Raw genomic sequence first — 21,689 nt, forward strand, 5'->3', positions numbered from 1 at the left:
GAAATTCCCGCAACATTAATTTATCAAATGAAGTTGGCAGGCTGAAATTTACTTCGCAGACTACATGGTGGTTTCAAATGGTTTCAATGCTTTCAGCTAGTGTTAGGAAATTTCAATTTTCCAAAAAAACGCCATACAACCTTTCAAAAAGTCGCTGGAGGCTCCAAAACGACTTGAAATTCACCAAAAGTTAACTTCGTAGCGTATTGAAATTACCTAGTTTGCAGAATGAATTTCGACTCTCCATCTCAGTTTGAAGACATTTTGGGGAAATTTAAAGTTTCAAAAATGTAATGTAGGCTCCAGTAATTTTCAAAAAAGTCGCTGGAGGCTCTAAAATGACTGGAACCCACCTGAAGTCGTCTTCAAAGGGTGTTAAAATTAAAGTGTAGAGTAAATTTCCGCTTTCCATCTCCATTTGATGAAATTTTGTGAAAATTTAAAGTTTCACGAATCTGGTGGAGACTCCAGTAGTTTTCAAAAAGTCGCTGGAGGCTTCCAAATGAGTTGAACCCACCTGAAGTCGTCTTCAGAGGCCCCAGGGGGTGTTAAAATTGGAGTGCAGAGTGAATTCAGTAATTTTCAAAAAGTCACTGGAGGCTCCAAAACAACTCAAAGTCTACCTGTAGCTGACTTCGTAACGTATTTAAATCAATTTGTAGAATGAATTTCGGGTTTCCATCTCCACTTAATGAAATTTTGTGGGAATTTCGAATTTCAAAAATCTGCTGGAGGCTCCAGAACTGCTCAAAACGGGTTAAAACCGTTTCCAATTGATTTGGCATGTCGAAAATAGGGTACCTATATCCCAAATTTCACCTTTCTTGGTCAATTTATCTAGTAACATTTTGATTTTTTCCCCTCATTTTTGGCCTAAATTGGATTTTCAAAAATTCACCAAAAATCGAAAAACGCGCTTTACTGTAGCACTTGAAATTTTGATAGGTGATAAATTTTTGCATGATCTTTCGATCTACCTAGTACCTACCTTTGTAAGGTTTGAAAAATGTTGAAACGCTAAATCTGCGATTTCGACTGACCTGTCAATCAAAATGGCCGCCATTTTGTAAGTTAAGGCCAACTTTTTTTGGGCAAGTTTGCTCTAAAATGTTCCTTAGGATGTCCTCTTTAATAAAAAAGTCGTCCCGGTGGATCGGCGGGGGGGGGGTGCAATTACTCCTATTGTCATATGCCGGACTATAATAGTTCGTAATTTGCATTAGTCTTCTCACATCAACCCTCGTATGCTAAAAAAGTTCCAATTTCTGGACAAGTTGTCAAAAAGTGTAAATTCTTGTCAAATTGTCGTAAAGAGACATTTTTTGTCAAAATTAGTCAACACTCAGAAACAGTCCTGTTCTTGCCAAAATCAGTGCGTTTTTTTTGGCCAAATATGTACTTATAACTTGTCAAAAAGTGTAGATTTTTGGAAAAATTTTCAAATAAGAATGTCAATTGTCAACTTTTGAAAAAAAATATCAAAATGAAACCCCCAAAATAGGGCACCTTAATCGAATGTTCTGATTTTCAAAACAGTTTTACTAAAATAATACAATAAAGTAATCATCAAGTATAATAAACGTGTATTTTACATAAAAGTATTACGGGATCAACGAACAAAACGAAAAAAAATTATCGAAAGGGTTATGCGCTTTGATTTTTGCACATAGGAAGACAAATTATTATTCAAAATAGATGTTCGATTATTTTCCTCTCTAAATTCATTAATACACGTTGATATCTACCTATTTTAATGTTGAAATTTTTTAAAATTCAAATGCGTGGTTATTATAAAAGACAATTGTAATTTAATTTTCTTTTTTTTTTCTCAATAAATTCTCCTACATAAGTAATGATTGGTTTTCACTAAAAAAAAAAACAAAAACAAAAACAAACATAGGTAAACAAAAAACAAAACATTAAAAAGTTTGAAATAGGTAAATGGTAAAATGTTTACGAGATAAAAATATATACAAAGGGGGGGAAAAACACAAATAGGTACAATTAGAAGAAGAATCTAATGATTATACGATCAAGGAAAAAAAAGAACAATAGAACAAGAGAAACATTAATAATTGGTGAAAAAAATATATCATTAAAGATGATTGAATACTGATATTTCACTTATTGCCTCCGAAAAAGTTTTGCTGAAAAAAAATTTACCACAATAAATAATTAATTAGAAATTCAATACATATTTTTTTTTTTTTTTTTTTTTTTGGTAAATTTAAATCGTTTATCTGTAGAACATGTGACTAAGAAAGAGCATACCATGCCGGAGCTGAGCTGATGTAGTAGATTGCCTGATCCAGTTTGAGAACCGGTGAGACAAGTGGACGGTCTACGAGATCTGTTTAAACCAGAAGACCATAAATATGGCGAACTGCTGCTCGTATTTGGCATACTTCCACCCTAGAAAATTTATTTTTAAAATATTACATTTTGGTAACTTACCTCAATAAAAATTACTTTCGTTAAATATAATTTAATTTCGTTACTATCATTTCTCGACCTCCAATATCATTTCTCAAAAAATACTCATTACCTGTCTTATTATCGTAGATATGTATTGAAACCGTAAATCGTACCCATCCACGATGCTTCTGGCTTTTTTCATTTTTTTTTTTTTTTTTTTTTTTTTTGTTGTTTACTAAGCGAGGATGGTATTTTCAAATTTAATTCTACACACAAACAACACACGCACACGTACACAATCTATATTATAATTAAGCCAAATACTCACTATCATGCTCCTTGCAAGCTGGAAAGATAAAATACACAGAATGAGTCATGAGATAAAGCTTTTAGAAAAATGGCTTATTAAATTAAATGATTTTTTGTTGTTTTTTCAACAAAAAAAAAAAAAAAAAAAAGAAAAGAAAAAAGAGATGGATTATAAGGTAGGTATTGGAAAAATAAACGAATAAATAAATAAAGGTTCATGTTATTATAGTACATGCTTATATAGCTGAATGATCATTGCTCTAGGATTTTTCGTAAGCCCAGATTAGATTATCGTGAAATTTCGACTTTCGTTCAAGAAGTAAAGGTATTGAACAGAAAACAGAAAGATAAATTAGATAGGTAAATTAATTACAAAAAGGGTTGACAAATTTTATAAGCCGATGAATTATTTATTCGAATATATTTTTCGCTGATGAATTATTTTTTGTAATTTTGTATAAAACTCGTCATTTTAACGCTTTAAAATTCAAGTGATTTCCACATATTGAAGGTTTAGTTTAAGGGAGCTGAACTTGAAAATGGGAAAAATTCGATCTGAGCTGTCACATGTGTAATTTTTGCAATATTATTCTCATCTTAATCCGGAACTGTCCACAATTCTTAGACCGACTTTTGCATAAATCATTCATGGGTTCTCAAAGTTGGATGTTTTTGACGTCATTTTCGTCAGGGGGGTGGGGGGCTTTCATCATTTTTACATTGTCTAGATGTACTCAACTTGAGCAGCGCATTCCTCCAAAACTACGATACTTTGATCAAAACTGATTTCACATTTCAAAATGGCATTAAATTTTAAACTTTTAAAGCATTTTGAAATTTTCAAAATTTGAAAGTAGAACTTTTAAATTGAAAGTTCAAGTTTCAACATGGCGCTGTAAGTGGGAGCTGCCATTTAAAATTGTGAAAAAATGTCCATAGATGTACCTTTTGATGCTTTTTTGAAATATTCAAGTTTCGAAATGGGATCTCCCAATGGAAGGGGAGCACCCCCACCCCCAATTTGGGGCAAAACTTTCGAAAAAAAATCTGAGGTATGTGATATATCGAATTGTATGTTTTTGGTAACGCTGAACACGAATATGACGTTAGATTTTTGATTCGACCCCATCCACGGCCCCCAGCACCTCCCCAAATGGGGTAAAAGTTCAAAATAGGTTTTTTTTCGTGCGACATATCAAGTAGTATGTTTTTGGTGACGTTAAACACGAATATGACGTCAGATTTTTGATTGGACCCATCCACGGCCCCCAGCACCTCCCCAAGGGGGTTAATCCCCCTCAAAAATGGTTTCAATTGCGTGACACATGAAATAGTATGTTTTCGATATCGCTGAACACGAATATAGCTGTAGTGTTTCAAATTGACCTCACCCATGGCTCCCAGAACCTCGCTCAATTGGTAAAAGTCCAAAAAATCAGTTGGAGGCTGTAGATGGGGGTCCAACCAAAAATCTGACGTCATATTCGTATTCAGCGTCACCAATAACATACTATTTGATGTGTCGCACGAAAAAACCCTATTTTGAAATTTTACCCCATTTGGGGAGGTGCTGGTGGTCGTGGATGGGGTCCAATCAAAAATCTAACGTCATATTCGTGTTCAGCAGTACCAAAAACATACAATTCGATATATCACATGCCTCAGATTTTTTTTCGAAAGTTTTGCCCAAAATTGGGGGTGGGGGTGCCCCCTTCCATTAAAAGATCCCATCTCGAAACTTGAATATTTCAAAAAAGCATCAAAAGGTACATCTATGGAAATTTTTTCAGAATTTTAAATAGCAGCTCCCACTTACAGCGCTATTTTGAAATTCGAACTTCTAATTTGAAAGTTCAACTTTCAACTTTTGAAAATTTCAAAATGCTTAAAAAGTTCAAAATTTAATGCCCTTTTGAACTGTGAAATCAGTTTTGATCAAAGTATCACAGTTTTGAAGGAATGCGCTGCTGAAGTTGAGTACCTCGAGACAATGTGAAAATAATGGAAGCCCCCCCCACCCGCCCGCTGAGGGGGCTAGGACCAAACTGATTGCGGGTTTCTTATCTACTGGGTGGGTAGATATTGTAAACGAAGTTGGTGCAAAATCGAAAGACATGACTCAAAAACGTTGGTCGAAATGACATGGAATGAACCACCTTCGAACTTTCCTTGATGGGATTTACAAAATTATGAGGGAGGCAGAGGCACAGAACCACAAAATTTTGGCCATGAAGTAAATAAATGTAAATATCGTGTGACATGACTCAATTATTGTTTCGTTACTCCTCAATCGAAAAGGTACCTCAAGTCGGATATTCGAAAATCGAGTTCCTCTTTCAAAATGAGACCAACCCCAGTCAACCTTCCTCCAAATTTCGTGAACCTACCACGATTTCAAAATAAAATTTATAAAAATTTTCATCAAATTTATCGAAAAATAGAAGAAACGAATAATAAAAGTCTTGAAAATAAAATCAAAAAATTGATTTTTTTTGAAAAAATTAATTTGTATATTAATGTTTGAATTTGAAGTTAATTTTGGTTAAATTTAATATTAAAAGGAGTAGAATTATTACGCGTGACAAGGCGAAATATTGAAAAAAACTATGACACATGTCGATTTTATTCACGCTATATTTTGAAAATTATCAATTAACCGTACGTTTCGGCACTCTCGTTGCCTTCTTCAGCGGTAGAAACAAGACTGAATGTATAACACAATTACGCAAGTACAGAACATAGATGAAACGCAGTACATAGATAAAAAGATGAATGAGACTAGAAAAGACAGGAAAATTCCACACCACCTCAACCTATAACCAGACGATAAATTTCGTTAAAATTAGACAAATCAGTCCTGAAATTGATCGCATTTTTGGCCTGATTGATGAAAATACATTCGAGAATTCGTCTTTTTAGGGTGTTTTTTTCAAAAGCCAAAATTTTAGTATTGTCAAAATCAAAATTATGCCCTGTCCTCGAATATGGTTACTATAATTTTAATCAGAATACTCCTAATGTTGACAATATTATTGATAAACCTAGCATTAAATATTTCTCCATACCATATATAGGTAGGTACTTCAACAGAATTAAACACATAGTGAATAGTGATTCCACCAGAATTGCTGCCAATTGTAGCTAAACAACTTTTCGAATATGGTTACTATAATTTTAATCAGAATACTCCTAATGTTGACAATATTATTGATAAACCTAGCATTAAATATTTCTCCATACCATATATAGGTAGGTACTTCAACAGAATTAAACACATAGTGAATAGTGATTCCACCAGAATTGCTGCCAAAAATTGCAATAGTAATAAATTTAAATTTTACTCTAAACTCAAAGATACCAATGAAAAACTCAAATGTAGTAATGTGGTTTATTCTATAAAATGTAGTCAATGTGATAGCGTATATATTGGCGAGACAGGTACCTACCTATCGAATCGTCTTTACAGGCACAAATACGATGTACGTAATTCAAAAACATCTACTGCTCTGTGCGAACATTCGAAAATGACAGGGCATAATTTTGATTTTGACAATACTAAAATTTTGGCTTTTGAAAAAAACACCCTAAAAAGACGAATTCTCGAATGTATTTTCATCAATCAGGCCAAAAATGCGATCAATTTCAGGACTGATTTGTCTAATTTTAACGAAATTTATCGTCTGGTTATAGGTTGAGGTGGTGTGGAATTTTCCTGTCTTTTCTAGTCTCATTCATCTTTTTATCTATGTACTGCGTTTCATCTATGTTCTGTACTTGCGTAATTGTGTTATACATTCAGTCTTGTTTCTACCGCTGAAGAAGGCAACGAGAGTGCCGAAACGTACGGTTAATTGATAATTTTCAAAATATAGCGTGAATAAAATCGACATGTGTCATAGTTTTTTTCTAAATTTAATATGATCACTTGAAATAAAATCTATCAAAATTTTCGTTAAATTGCTGAAAAAACGAGCCTGCGTGTTCCAATGCAGGATTATATGGAGCCAATTATAGCGTTTCCCCGTCTGTTTCTAATATTTATTATAAGGAATTTATGTACAAAAAAAAAAAAAAAAAAAATTGAGAATAATCGAGTTGCAAGTCGATCTGAAAAATTTGATTACGGTCTTAGATCCTCGAAGAGGTCTACGTTTGATAAAATATTGTAAAAATTGTGACGCAAGCTCAATAGGTTTCAATCTTTTCTCATTTTTGTGTTCAGCTCTCGAATTATTTCACACCTGGCAATTGGGTATGTAAATTTTTTTTCGTTTTTTGTGTCGAAAATTTATTTTTTTGTCTTATTGTCGCGTGAAAGTATCGCTAATCTTCAATTTTGAAAAAAAAATCAAAATCAAAATATTCGTTTTTACATGTACTATAAAATGTGGGACCTTTTACGAGATCACGAGCGCAAAATTGGCTCAAGTTGGAGCTCATCACTCGATTAAATCATCTTGTATAAATAGGATCTTAAAAAATAGGTATCCTATATAAACTTTATATAAATAGTAGGGGTAATATCAAATGCGGGTGGTTATTTCGAGAGCCTTTAAAGATGAGACATTGCCTCCAGAAAAATCTCATTACATAACATGTTAGGTGCAGGGTGTCGATTAAACTGAAATTCTTTCAAATATGTAGGCAGGTACTGATGGGTTCATTTTGAAAAATATGTGCAGGCAAGTAGGTGGGATCCTACTTTGATCATTGAAATAGAAAATATCGAGTGAAGGTCAAGAAAATGATGGGGGCTTTGAATAGGAAGCGGAAGGCATCGAAGAGTCGTGGATATTTAAACTTAATGTTCTCGAGTTGATGAGAAGGAATCGAATTTCACACCATGTTTCCATTGGAGTTGAACTACTTTCAACTTGAAAATTCAGTAAGGTAAAGTACCAGTTGTGGATAGGGGTCCCGGTTGTGGATAATCGTTCCTATGGGCTAAAAAAAAAATTATCGCTCGTATCTTTTTCTGTAACATTTAATCATTTCCTTGCATTCATGACAACATGAAAATTCACCCATGAAGTCTATGTACAAAAGCATTGAAGTTTCAAAATGATAAAAATGCAGATTTTAAAATTTTTTAGAAGGAAAATTTCAATGATGGAGAAAAGCGAGTCAAATATGTAATTTTTCATAACTGCGGAAGTTTTTGGGTAGTAATAAGATGAAATAACCACCTCTGCATATTTTTGAGAATTTTTGATTTCATTTAGTACTATTTAGAGCAGTCTTTGTCCGCAACCGGGCCAGGGGGCCCGGTTAGCGGATAATTGGAAGTTTTTAAGATTCTCTACTAAGAAATGAAATATTCTTGATTTTTTTTTCCTCCCAAGTATTATGTAGTTCAACAGTTACACTACACAACAAAATCAAAAAAATTTGAAAAAAGTTGAAATTTGGGCTTCTCAGAGCATGTTGAAAAAAGTATAACCACAACTGGTACTTTACCTTATAGGTATAAAATTCAACAAATATAGAAAAATTCATAATTGCACTTTTCAAATTCGAAAGTAGGTACAACTTTGAGAATCGAACTTAAACTCGAAACCGTGATTTGAAATTCTGAAAAAACCTGTACTTATCGAATAAGTGACTTCTTAAGTGATAATGGTTCAAATACTTATTTGAATTCGGCGTCATTGAAAATTAACAAACCACATGCAAGATAGTATATTTTTCAACAGTTTTTAAGACTAGTTTTCCGAAATGAAGGAGAGAGGGAGTTGGGAGGGGGTGAAAGCAGCATCGAAAAATAATTCAAATATGGATCTGAACTGTATGAGTAGGTATACATTTCAAAAATTCGGACTTGAATTCTCAGAGGTTTGTCTCTTCTTTGAAGGCTCCCACACATCGAGGCAGAAAGAAAAATATTCTTTCATTAAAAGATACGAGCATTGTGATAGCGTGATGTCTGGTGGTGGGTGATTTAGTGAACAGGATCAATAATTTAAGCGATACGAAAAAACATAATAGGTATGGGGGTTCTTTGTAAAAAAAAAAGAAGAGGAAAAAAATATATGCTTAAAATTAACACATGAAAGCCACATTCTCCTTCAGAGTGAAAATTCAAATTCAAAATGAAAAAATAAATCAAATAAATGAAAACGAAAATCAAACTCTTCGTAAATACACGACTCGACCTGTCCTGTTTGTTTTTTTTAAATTCTTTCAAATATGTATTCTAATTTGAGAAAAAATCATCATGCATTATCCCCTTTTTGAAGCGATATGCATACAGAAGTAAAGCCATATTTTAGCGCCTTTTCCAAGGACGGTTTCGTTCAGTATATGTTCATTTTTTCCCCCCGAGTATTCATCTGTGTATAAAAGTGACGGCCACGCGAGAACCTCGATTTTTTTTTTTTTAACAGAAAAAAGAAATTAAGTAAAATACTTAATGGTTTGTTCGATCATCCGCGTCTGCGATGCGACGATGGGTATTTAGGAAAGCATTATCATTATTAAAAATATCAATAGAAACTTTTCACAAACAACATAACATAAAGCATGGCGAGTGACAGAAACGGCATAGGTTTAATCGAAAGCAGAACATTAAAAAAGCCGATCATACATGAATTGTTTTATTCATAAAATTAGGTAGGTACCTACGTACTATACTCGTAAGATGGAAAAAAGTTGCACTTTGAAGACCAAGACCTATATACTAATCATACCTTTGTTGGTTTGAAAATTGATACGTGTGAATTAGAGGTGTAGCGAAGAGAGACGATGGAAATTATTTTATAATTTTATGAGTGAGGGGGGTGAGAAGGAGGAGGATGGTGGACCTGCAGTGGCGAAATGGGCGATGATTCTTCTCCTGTTCTGAAGGGTTTTGCGCTACACCTCTATGCAGGTTATTTTCTCAAATTCAGATTTACGATATAGTATTTCTATCTGAATGCAGAGAATCTGATATACGTAGACGTACATATACTCGAAGTTGTACGTTTCTATTTTTCTAACGAACTAGTTATTTATATTCTATATCAATCATAAATTTTAATTTTATTGCTACACTGGCCAGTGAAAGAAAAACGAAAATAATAATAAGCCAATAAAAACATGAACACATTTTTAAACAACACATCACATGCTGCCAATACGAGGTACATGAAATTAACAAAAAAAAAAAAATGAAAATTCTTTAAGCGGTCATTTCTTTTTGAAATATTAACACCGCGCCATTAAGCAGAAAACAAACACGATAAACTGTTCGCTAAAAGTCAACAGAAAAAAAGAAAAAAAGGAAACAGAAACATGTAGATGAAGCTCAGTGTAGCTATTCAAATTTATTGAATTTTTAATCCAAAACATGTCGTATACTTGGTTTTATTATTAAGTAGATAATTGTGAAACATTTACGAATAGTCACGATGTCCTAAAAGTCTAATAATTGATGTTAGTTTAGGTAGGTACCTACTTTTAGTCGAATAGAATGCATTAGAAGTGTTGCGTTGAATACTTGGTTTAAATCACTTTTCCAGTTCCTCTATTAATCAAGTAGGTAGTGGGTAAGTAGGTATGGTGGTGTCTACTATACGATGTTGATATTTGGTAGTAATATCGCATAATTATTCGCCTGCAGTTTCTGCGAAGGCGAATGCAAATTTACCACATTGGATGTTTAGTTTTGTAAAAGCTCGGATTAAATTAGATAATTTTCTCAAGTAATGTACTTTGGTGAAATTTCAATAGAGTCATACGAGCAAACATGTTGATGTCTTATTCGTTAAATTAACGACAAATCAATCTAGAAAATTAAGTGCTGTATTATCGAATAATCTCTTGCTAGGGAGGTACATACAATCTCAACCGATAGAAATGTTTTTGAACAGGACGAAGCTGAATCGAAATAAAAAACATGTAAAATGAAATCATCAGCAACAATTTCAAGCGCTGAAGTGAATTTTTTGACTTTTGATGCATTAAAAAACGACAATTCTCTCCTCGAATTTTTTGGAAACGGTTTCGAATCGTTTCAAGCGGTTCTGGAGCCTCCATCAGATTTTTGAACATTAAAATTTCCACAAAATTTTACCTAATCAAGTTGAGAAGCTAAAATGTATTTTATACCCTAAAAAAACCATGCCTGAGACGATTGGAGGTACTTTGGAGCTATTTTGAAGCTTTCAGTTATATTTCGGATAATCTTTTTTTTGAAAAAAAATTTACACGCCATTTTTCAAAAATCAGTCTCTGCCAGTTCGAAATCTTGTAGACTATGTTTCTGCAGCGATTTCAAAATATTGAAAATGGAAGAAAAAAAATCGGAAATTCGGCTTACGCTCTAATTTTGACACGCTGAGTTCGCTGGAGACAGTTTTGGGTAGTTTTGAAGCTTTCGGCAATTTTTTGAAAATTCCACTTTTGATAAAAATCTCATAAAATTTATCAAAATCAAGTTTAGCGAACATGTTTGTGACCCAATTGACTAATTACACATTTTTTTTTTCAAAATTAGTCGATGTCGGTTCAGAACTGTAGGTATATTTTATCCAAATTATCAAAATGAAGCCACTGGAGCTTCAAAAATCTGCTGAAGATTTCAGAACTGCTCAAAACAGTTCTCAATCGGAGGAGAGGAGGGGGGGGGGCACAGTGGGCTGTGAGCACCCTCAAAACGCCTGTAATTCAAAAACTTAATAATGAATCTTAAAACAATGGTACAATAATATCCTCCCTTATGTTTTTGGGGTCGCAGAATACGAATTTGACAATATTTTTTTTGTAGGAGTGAGGGGCGAGGGGGTGAAGGGGGGGGGATGAAATTCAAAATTTGACAATAATGATGTGTGATATGTCGAAATGTATGTTTTTGAGGGCAATATTTTTTCGTAGGGGTGAATGGTGGGGGGATGAAGGGGGTAAAAACGGTGAAAAATTCAAAATTTGACTATAATGATGTGTGAAATGTCGAAATGTACCAAGTATGAATAATTCAACTGAAAGTAAGTTCTTTTCATCAATTTACTGGATTTTAGTTTTTATAAAGTGATTATAGAGATAAAATTCATCTTAAAACTCCGTTTCTGCCTACTTGGCTGCATAAATTGGAATAGAAAAAATTTTCACACGTAGATGCACGGGAAATTCCGGTGGCTGGTAATACTTTGACCGAAAGTGACCCAACGACCTCCACAGTCAATTGTAGTGAAAAATCATAGTGAATTTTGTTAAAATGTTACAAATTTTTTCTTACTGGGACTTTGACGGCTCCCCTACATAAAATTCTTCATCCCCTACCCTTCACCCTTCCTTCACCTTCGAAAACGTACATTTTGACTTGAATTTTTCACCGTTTTCACCCCCTTCATCCCCCACCGTTCACCCCTACGAAAAAAATATTATCAGATTCGTGATCTACACCCTCAAAAACATACATTTCGACATATCACACATAATTATGGTCAAATTTTGAATTTTTCACCCCCTCCATCCCCCACTATTCACCCCTACAAGAAAATATTGTCAAATTCGTATTCTGCGACCCCAAAAACATTAGGAGGATATTATTGTACCATTGTTTTAGGATTCATTGTAAGTTTTTGAATCACATGCGTTTTGAGGGTACTCACAGCCCACTGTGGGGGGAGGGGGGTAAAAATAACGTACCTACAAACTCAGTTTCAGATTTTTAGTTCAATTTTGCAAATTTTTTTCAAAACTAATAAGTAGGTACAACTTTTGAGAACTTGAAAAAAAATCAATAAATTTCTAAAATCATGTCGAAGTGTCAAAAATGACTTTCGGATTTTTTTTCAGACTTTTAAAAACTTGGTAAAAATCCGGTAGCGTAAATTTTTACATTTTTTCTCACCAAAGAAGGGGGTTAGGAGGGATATTCTGAAAAAAAATAGGTATCTGTGTATTTGAAATCGTCATGCTACCAAACCTAATTCTTGCACATTAGATTTGAGAACATGAATATAGGTGCGTTATTTTTGAATTTTTTTTAGGGGGAGGGGTGATTTTGAAAACCTTGGATGAGTTTTTTTTGTAGATGCTCTCATCTCAGAGAGGTTAGGGACTTGAATGGTGTTAGTTGAGAATTTTTCTATGAAAACATCGACTGCACCCCTCCCCCCTCCATCTGAATGCTGGGCTCTGCAATTTGTTCTTCCAAAGTACTCTACAGTCTTCAATAAAAACGTCAAAAATTTCAGAATAGGGACATTTCACCATTTTAGCTGGGAATAGGTAGGTACTCAATGAGGCAAAAATTACGAATTTTAAAAATCATTGAAAAGATCAGTGGATTTTGGAAATCATAGACTGGAGTGAGCGGAAGGGGGTGGGAGTGAAATGGGTGTGTACTAAAACTATTGATAGCTTTCATAAAAAAAGAGATGTATTTAAAGTGGTGAAGTTTTAAGAGACCATTTCCAAAATGAAATGTTTTAAGGTAGGTAGAGGCTTTCAGTCAGAAAAATGCAAGACAAATTTCACTCTTGTCTTCTCTTGCACAGGCACAGTAAAATATTATTGTTTTTTGTTTCAAATTTCTTACACTTGACATCAGAAAACCAGTTTTAGTGAACGTTCTGTCGACATTCCCAAAATGATTTTTTTTCATTGACAAAATGACATGAAAATACTATGGGCAATTATTTCCAGTCTTCCCTCTCTCGTAAAAATCTCGAAACAGTCGATTCATCATTTTATGTTCTAAAAAAGTCGGCAAATTTCGAGCAAATTCAACAGAGACTGTAGTTTTGAGTTGAAAGTTACTCTGAAATTTTTTTAGTCCCGGAGGTGACCTTGAAGGGGAGTGTCGCTACCCTAATTGCTTTGGGAAAGATAATCCAATCTTAAATGAAAGTAGGTATTTGAGATTCTATGTCGATCAATGCCTATTGCTGTCAAAATCTAAGACCACTTTTAGGGCTGTACTGAGCGGTTGAAAATTTGCAAATCGTTTATTTTCGGATTAATTCGCGTTTTAAACATTTTTTCTTCACAAAAATTTCGCAATAATTAGGCCAAAATATTGAAAGATATCATTTCCGAAACTGAAGGAAATATTTTGGAACACAGTGGTGCCAATTTTTTGGTCATTGCTGTCAATTTGAAAAAATCGAGAAAAATAGCCAAAAACTAAATTTTTTTTTAAATTTTTCGAACTATTTTCCCCTAAAACAGGTTGGGTAACGACACGAGCGAAAAAACACGATTTTTTCGGTAATGCCTCATTTTTGAAGCCTCATTTCTCCCCTTCAGGAGCACCTTCCGAGCTAAAATTTTTTCTGAATAACTTTCAACTCAAAATAAAGGTCTCTAGTGAATATGATGAAAATCCGCCGACTTTTTTTGAAACTTTAAGAGCCGAAATTTTAGCTTGAGAGCTCAAATTAAACTCACGAGGGAACCATCACTCGAGGTGAGCCCAGCAACTGGAATAACAGGGTTGCAAATGCTTGGAATTCGATTTTTTAAAATCTTATACCTAATTGATTTCCATCTAGTGAATCTCTATCATGTTTTGCAGGTTGGATTACGAAGCAATCAGTTTTCTGTAGGCTATGTCTATCATTATAACACCACGACTATTTCATCGATTGTAGAGAGACTTGGTACGAATAAAACTATCTATGTATGACCAGCTAAAGTCAGCACAGAAAGATACGAAACTCAGAAAAACATTTATGCGTACAAACAGCACTGTGTACATTCATGTCGTCATTTTTAGAGTGCAATATTTTTAGTTTCGGTTTTGAACTTACACATGCCGAAGGAACGGATAATGTGGAGCCATCTCGGCTGCCTGTTTTGTAGTGTCGTAAACCCTGCGTCAGAAATAACATTTTTTAGTTAACATAATACGTACACACACCTTGTTGTATGTATGTACATAGTAGGTAGGTCTAGGTACACGTACTATAAATTATTATCGAGCTTTCGCAAACATTTTCCTAATACGTAGGTATAAATTACGAGGTACTAGATAGGTACGTACAATTATACACAACATGAAAAAGAACAACAATAACAACAAAAAAAAAGGCGAAAAAGCTGTTATGTAGTAATATCTCCTAGATACCGTTGAGAATTTTTATGTACTCGAAGAGTTTATGTCGTATACAATTTTTTTTAACTCATTTTTTTTTCTTTTAAATACTCTAATTTAATTATTATTTGAGGTTTATGTGACTTTCACAACACTTACTAGCGGGCTTATAATAATTTGCTTTGAAAAAAAAAAAAAAAAAAAAAAAAAAAATGTGAGCGTGAAAAATGACTAATTAATGTATTCTGTTTATTGGTATCTGTTGTTGTAATTCTGCATTATATATATGAATGAGTTACAGCTGTTAGTTGTGGTGAGTGAAATCGAGTAGGGTATGTGAATTAGGTAGGTATTGAATAATATGGGAACTCGAGTGGGTATAATTTTTATGCTTTAGTATTATTGATGGATTAATGAATGCGATTACAATATTACAACAATTACAACAAAAAACTGCCAAGCTGATCCCAAACTGCTTTTTTTCCACAGACAACAATTTTTTTTTCTCGAATAAAAATACTCCTAATTTTAATAATACCTACTTAGCAATCCACCAACGCAAGTCTAAATAGGTATCTCAGTATACAATGTTTTGATGAGGTACTCCTTATCGGTGCTAAATTGTTTTAATTGGACGGAGAAAGCGTGGGTCTGTATGAGATCCTTCCCTTTTATCAATTTTAAAAATACCTACAAATGAATAAATAAAAATTTGTTCAAGATTTAGACAACTTTGACTGGTCAATGACCTTAAGAAGCCAGATAGACGATTATGAGAGGCTAGATAGTTAGGTTAATAGTGACCTAAAGAGACCAGTGAGACGAGCCAATGGCCTCAAGAGCCTAGCTAGCTAGCTGGACAGACGATTTTGGGAAGCTATACTATCGAGTCAATGACCTTGAAAAGACATGGTCAAAATATGAAGAGACCAGACAGACATACAGACGATCTTGGGAAGCCATATATGGACGGGTCAATGACCTTTAAAGGCCCAACAGACAGAAAGACAAGCTTGGGTAGCTGGACAGATAGGTCAGCGACCTTGAGGGTCAATGCCATTAAGAGACTAGATAGACAGACCAACAGATGACTTTAAGAAACCAGACAGATGGGTCAGTGACCTCAAGAGGTCTCCCAGTTAGCCAGTGAGACAACTTTGGAAAGCTATAGTATCGGGGCAAATGACCTTGAAAGCCCAGACAGACAGGCAGACAGACGATCTTGAGAAGCTTGACAGATAGGTTAGTGACATTGAGGGTTCAGGCACACGGGTCGAAAACATTAAGAGACCAGACAGATAGACAGATAGACAGACTAACAGATGACCTTGGAAAGCCAGACGGACGGGTCAATGACCTTGGCAGACCAAACAGATCAAAGTTTGAAAAAACGTTTCTTTTTTTTCTTAAAAAAAAAACAAACAAAGCAAACGTTTTTTTTTGTTAAAAATAAAAATGTTGAAAATTTCCATTTATTCATTTTTTATCCCTTTTTTCCATTAAAAATACAAAAATTTTGAGAAAAAAAAACAAATTGGTATTAAAAAAACGTGTTTTAAATATGGTGTTTTTTTTGTTTCAAACTCAATCAATTTTTTTGTTGTTTTCAACACTCTATTAAACAGTTTTAAACACAAAAGTTTGGATTTTCTTGCTATAGAAAAAAACAAAACCATTTTCTTTTGTTTAAAACATTTTTTTTTGTTCAAAATAAAAACGTTGAAAATTTTCCATTTTTGCGATTAAAAATAGGTACAAAAATTGACTAAAAAATTTGAAAAAAACATGTTTTAAATAGGGCGTTTTATACACGTTTTTTTTGTTTCAAACTCAATCAATTTTTGTTGTTGCTTCAAATGCCTTTTTAAGCAGTTTTAAACATCACGCTGTTTAAAATAAAACGTCTGAACTCTTGAGACAGACAGACAGACAGATAGACAACCTTGTGAAGCTGGGAAGATAGGTCAGTGACCCTGAGGGTTCTAACACACGGGCCAATGACATCAAGAAATCAGACAGACCTAGAGATGACCTTAAGAGGTCAGACAGACAGGTCAATGACCTTGAAAGGCCAGACAGACAGATAGACGACCTTGGGAACTGGACAGATAGATCATATTGACCTTGAGAGTTCAGACACACGGGTCAATGACATCAAGAGATCAGACAGACCAACAGATGATCTTGAGAGGCCAGACAGACAGGTCAATGACCTCATGAGGACAGTCAGTCTGTCAGTCAGATGACCCAGAGAAGCAATATTATGGGGTCAATGACCTTGAAAGGTCAGACAGACAGACCGATAAAAGACCTTGAGAAGCTGGAAAGATAGATCATACCTACTGATCTTGATGATTCAGATACACGGGTCAATAACATTAAGATACCTAACAGATAGACCAATAGACTACCTGGGAAAGCCTGACAGACAGTTCAATGACCTTGAGGGTTCAGACACATGGGTCAATGACATCGAGAGGTTAGACAGACCAACAGATGATCTTAAGAGGTCGGGCAGACAGGTCGATGACCTCATGAGGTCAGCCAGCCAGCCAGCCAGTCAGATGACCCAGGGAAGCTATATTATGGGGTCAATGACCTTGAAAGGTCAGACAGACAGATAAAAGGCCTTGAGAAGCTGGAAAGATAGATCATATTATTGACCTTGATGATTCAGACACACGGGTCAATAACATTAAGATACCTAATAACAGATAGACCAATATGTAGACTACCTGGGAAAGTCTGACAGTCAGGTCGATGACCTTGATGGTCCAGACACACGGGTCAATGACCTTAAATGGTCAGACAGGCACTCAGACAACCTCTAGAAAGACCACACAGACAGACAGATAATCATGAGAGGCTAGACAAGTAGGTCGATGACCTTAAGAGGCCAGTCAGATGAGTCAACGACTGTAAGAGGTCAGACTGGTAGACAAATGACCTTGAGATGTTATACTGATGGCTCAATGACCTCAAAAAGTCTGACAGAATGTCAGACGATTTTGGAAAACTGAAACCATCGGTGTGGAAAATTGGGAAAAGTCGGTGAAAATCACGCACTGAAAGACTATGACATGACACCCTGCTCGAAAATTCTTCGAAATTATTTTTGTGATACCTTGAATTTCGAAAAATTACTAAGAGGATAAAATTGGAATTTAGTAGCTTGAATTTTCAATACGTCAACTCCATCCAGCCAAATCAAAAGCAATTAGCAGCACGTTAAGGACTATATCGATGAACACACAGTATACTTTTAATTACATTACAATTGTACACATTCTAGATTTTTATACGTCAAAGTATTACATAAGTAAATACGATGTAGCGCAAAAAACAAAACTATCACGCATTATCAAAAACGAACGACTTTGGCAATCAAGCTGCACTGTTCGGTCAACAATTTAAGTACTTGTACGTAATAATATTGTGGTGTGTTATATGTACGATTGGCGATATATTTACAAGCAATATTTAAACTTTATAAAAGAACACCTAAACAATTCGCAATTCGCGTATCTATGCCGTCCTTACCGAGTACACAAGTAGTTACATACAATAGGTATCGTGCGTGTTGTGAATTGTAGTAGTATACTTGGTACATACGTTTTATAAAGGTGCTTATTCGATCAAAAAATAAAAATTGGCAGCATAGAAAGGGTAAGTTAGTATAGATATTAAGTAAATATCGTTGAAGGGGGGAGAAAAATCTGCGTGTAATTTTTTGTTTCCAACATCTCGAGTAGGTAGGTAGCGTACAGTATAGAGCGAAAATGCGGTGTTGTGTGGAGAAACTTTGCGTAATAGGCATTGGTGGTATATTGTTTATGGAACTTACTGTCGGAGGCGATAGATTAATGGTAGATCCTCGACGTTCTTGCGGTCCGATGCTGGAATGACGACGTATGGGAAGACCGCCGGTACTACCGCCGGGCGTGCCACCCGGAGAAGAGGCGCAAGACGGCGCTATACGTATTTTGGGCGCCATTAACGTGTTATCCGATAATCTACGGTTTGGAAACGCGTTAATTACGCGCAGGAAATTACTGTCGGACGATACCGGCGAGCCACCGAACCACCAGGAGCCTTTAAAACAAGCCCAAGTACGAGTATTATGCTAAAGTATAATCAGTCACGGTGAGAGAGTGGTGTTTTGGATGAGTGGACGGCGAAGAAGGCTTCTCAGTTGGCCAGATGTCGTGAAGGAAGACGAGAAAATTTGTCAAATAAGTAATTGTTTTGAATTTGGGAAAAAATTGCCTTTATTTTTCGAATATTTTCGAAAAGTTGAACTTGAAGGTGGAGATTTCAAACACTCAAAAAAAATTGATTCTGTTCACTGTTTGACGCCAAAATTAAAACATGGCTTCCCAGGAGTGCTGAATTCTTGGCACTCGTGTTACATTTTTCGAAATTTTGAGCCCTAGCTCTCTTCTTTAAGTTCGTCAATTTGGATTTGGAGGACAAACGGTCATTAATTCGAGAATCATGCACCCCTCTTAGATTTTTTGACGACGACTAGATTTTAAAATATTTTGAGATCCAATCGTCTTCCATCGGGCCCATCCTGAGGAGTTTATTTTTGATTTTAGAATCAGATGTTTTCAAAATCGGAATCAGCATTCCTAAAAATAAAGATTTTGATGTCACGATCAGATGTTCCAAAATGTCGAGCTTCAACCAAAATTCTGGGCTCGAATAATCACCTTTTCAGTGGCTCATTCTGAGGGATACCTACTTTCGACCCTCGAGAAGCATTCTACGAGGCTTTTGATGATGATAATGAGATGAGGTATGTTATACGAGTATGTTATGTTATGCACAGTATGAGATGATTCAGATGACAGAAAGAAAATCGCATTACAAATACCAGAACCAGTGGAATTCTTTCTGGCCATGTCTTCGGCGCTGGACGTTTTCCTCTGCTCGACTCTCAGATTAGGAATATTGAACGGCGGAACGTGCATATTATCGGAGCTGTACAGATGCCTTAGTGGCCTATGTCGTTCCGGACTCGGTAACGTGATCGAGTCTAATTTCAGCTTGTTTCTTTGGTTTCTGTAAAAGCAAAATGATGAATTAATGTCTGCTTATAGATTAAGTATTGAAGTCTTCACACAACAAAATTAATCGGCCAAAGCCTACACGTACCGATCGATAATATCCAGCATCTCTTGCAGAACTTCCAGCAGCAACGTGAACGTCTCCAGGTTTAAGGCAGGGCATACCGTATGAGGTACTAATGATGGCATCACGCTTGTTGCGATTATATTTACGGTCAATCCGTATTTTTTATCACTTAATAAAATACGATAAATACCTGTAAGCGAGTAAAACCGATTGAATTTATATCTCTATGTAAAAACAAAAAATTTGCGATTTCTTCTGCTGCCAACCCTCAAAGTGGTGACCTCTGGTGAGAAAATAATTCCCTATTTTTTATTCTTTCCATTTTTGAAAAACTCGATCTGCGGTGGGCCTATCAATTTTCAAAAATTAAAAAAAATCCAACTTCGAAGAAAAATTTTAAAATGTAAGAATTTCAAGTTCTAACACCTCTAAAATGTCTCTTTTGAGTAAAATGAACTCTCGTGACGATATTAGCCACCTCCCTAGGAAAGCAAGTTGGCCTCCTAGAATAGCTGAAATTCGTGCTTTTCGTTTTTTTTTGGTGGGGGGGGGGGGGTGTTTGTAATTACTTGATTATTACACCCGTCGTGTGAGATTCAAATCGAGTGTTAAGGTCAAGTTTTTTAATTAGGTCTAAGAATTTTTTAATTTTGGAAGGGTCGTCTGGTATGAATAGGGATCTTTCATCTATTTGTAGGGGTAGTCTGTGCTGATGTAAGGAGGGACAGCGAAATAGTAAGTGTTGGACAGATATAAATTCTGATGTGCAGAACTGGCATGTGGGTTTTGGGGTCTTTTCATAGAGGTGATTGTGGGTGATTTTTGTGTGGCCAATTCTCAATCTGGTTATAATGATTTCTTCAAGTCTGTTCAAGTGGGAGAGGTTTTTTCCAAGGATAGAGTGATTTTTTATGTTGAAAGAGCTTGTTTGATGTTTGGAGGGACCAAAAGTTTTGCCATTTCTCAAGTGTGTTTTGGGTGAAGATTGATTTAAGGTCGTCAGCTGTGATAAATGTGAAAGGAGAAAGAGTAGTGGCGGATTTTGCATTTTTATCTACAATTTCATTTCCTGTGATTCCAACATGGCTGGGTACATACCTAATAAACTGGATGGAGAAGTTTGAATTTTGTAAATCATATAGAGTTTTATGGATATTTTGAATTAGGGGGTGGTCAGAAAATAGATTTTGGACAGCAGTTAGTGAGCTGAGGGAATCACTCTGAATTAAGAAAGACTCATTTTCTGATTCATAAGTGAATACAATCACAGAGACAGTGGAAAATAGCTGCGAGTTCGGCAGTGTAGATTGAAGAGCAGTTATGGATTTTAAAATTTGAAATTTTATCATTAATAGAGTAGGCATACCCTGAATGAAGTGTCAGTATTTTTGATCCATCTGTAAAGCAGAGATTGAATTTTTTGTATTCTGATAAGAGTTCAAGATAGTTTTGTTTTATTACTAGTGGAGAGTGGTTATTTTTTGGGTAGTTAATAAGTTGTGTATTGACTTGAGGAAGCCTGAGGAGCCAAGGGGGATATGATATTGGCTGTTGGATGAGTGTTTTAGGATTGATTTGAAGATCATTAACATTGTGATGAAACTAGAAATGGGTCCTTCTATATGATCAAAATGTTGGGGGTTGGGTGGGTTAATTGAGTTTTGGAGCGGATGGGAAGGGTTGGTGGATGCATTTGAGATGAATTTGTTTGTTATGAGAGTTCTTCTAAAATCTGGGGGTAATTCTGCTGCTTCACAATAAAGGCTATCTATTGGAGAGGAATAGAGGGCTCCTAAACAGATCCTTAGGG

General features: G+C 35.1%; 1 protein-coding gene and 1 long non-coding RNA gene across 7 annotated transcripts in view; one reads left to right on the top strand and one right to left on the bottom strand.

The window, feature by feature from the left end:
- LOC135840889 (uncharacterized) overlaps positions 1 to 21,689 on the top strand; it is a 402,381-nt gene that overhangs the window by 2,380 nt on the left and 378,312 nt on the right. The gene's annotated exons all lie outside the window — the stretch shown is intronic.
- bma (SCY1-like protein bma) overlaps positions 1,567 to 21,689 on the bottom strand; it is a 390,878-nt gene continuing 370,755 nt past the window's right edge. For 2 of the 6 annotated variants that reach the window (XM_065357625.1, XM_065357626.1), the window contains exons 13-19: positions 19,901 to 20,069; positions 19,614 to 19,807; positions 18,588 to 18,835; positions 14,460 to 14,522; positions 2,744 to 2,761; positions 2,272 to 2,412; positions 1,567 to 2,147 (exon numbers count right to left, since the gene is read on the bottom strand). In XM_065357625.1, coding sequence (XP_065213697.1) covers positions 2,121 to 2,147; positions 2,272 to 2,412; positions 2,744 to 2,761; positions 14,460 to 14,522; positions 18,588 to 18,835; positions 19,614 to 19,807; positions 19,901 to 20,069 — 860 coding nt within the window. In that variant the 3' untranslated portion in view covers positions 1,567 to 2,120. The remainder of the gene's footprint in view (positions 2,148 to 2,271; positions 2,413 to 2,743; positions 2,762 to 14,459; positions 14,523 to 18,587; positions 18,836 to 19,613; positions 19,808 to 19,900; positions 20,070 to 21,689) is intronic. The other 4 variants (XM_065357627.1, XM_065357629.1, XM_065357628.1 and 1 more) reach the window with 4 other exon arrangements.

The sequence above is a fragment of the Planococcus citri genome, chromosome 3, assembly GCF_950023065.1.
Source record: "Planococcus citri chromosome 3, ihPlaCitr1.1, whole genome shotgun sequence".
Classification (NCBI taxonomy): Eukaryota; Metazoa; Arthropoda; class Insecta; order Hemiptera; family Pseudococcidae; genus Planococcus; species Planococcus citri.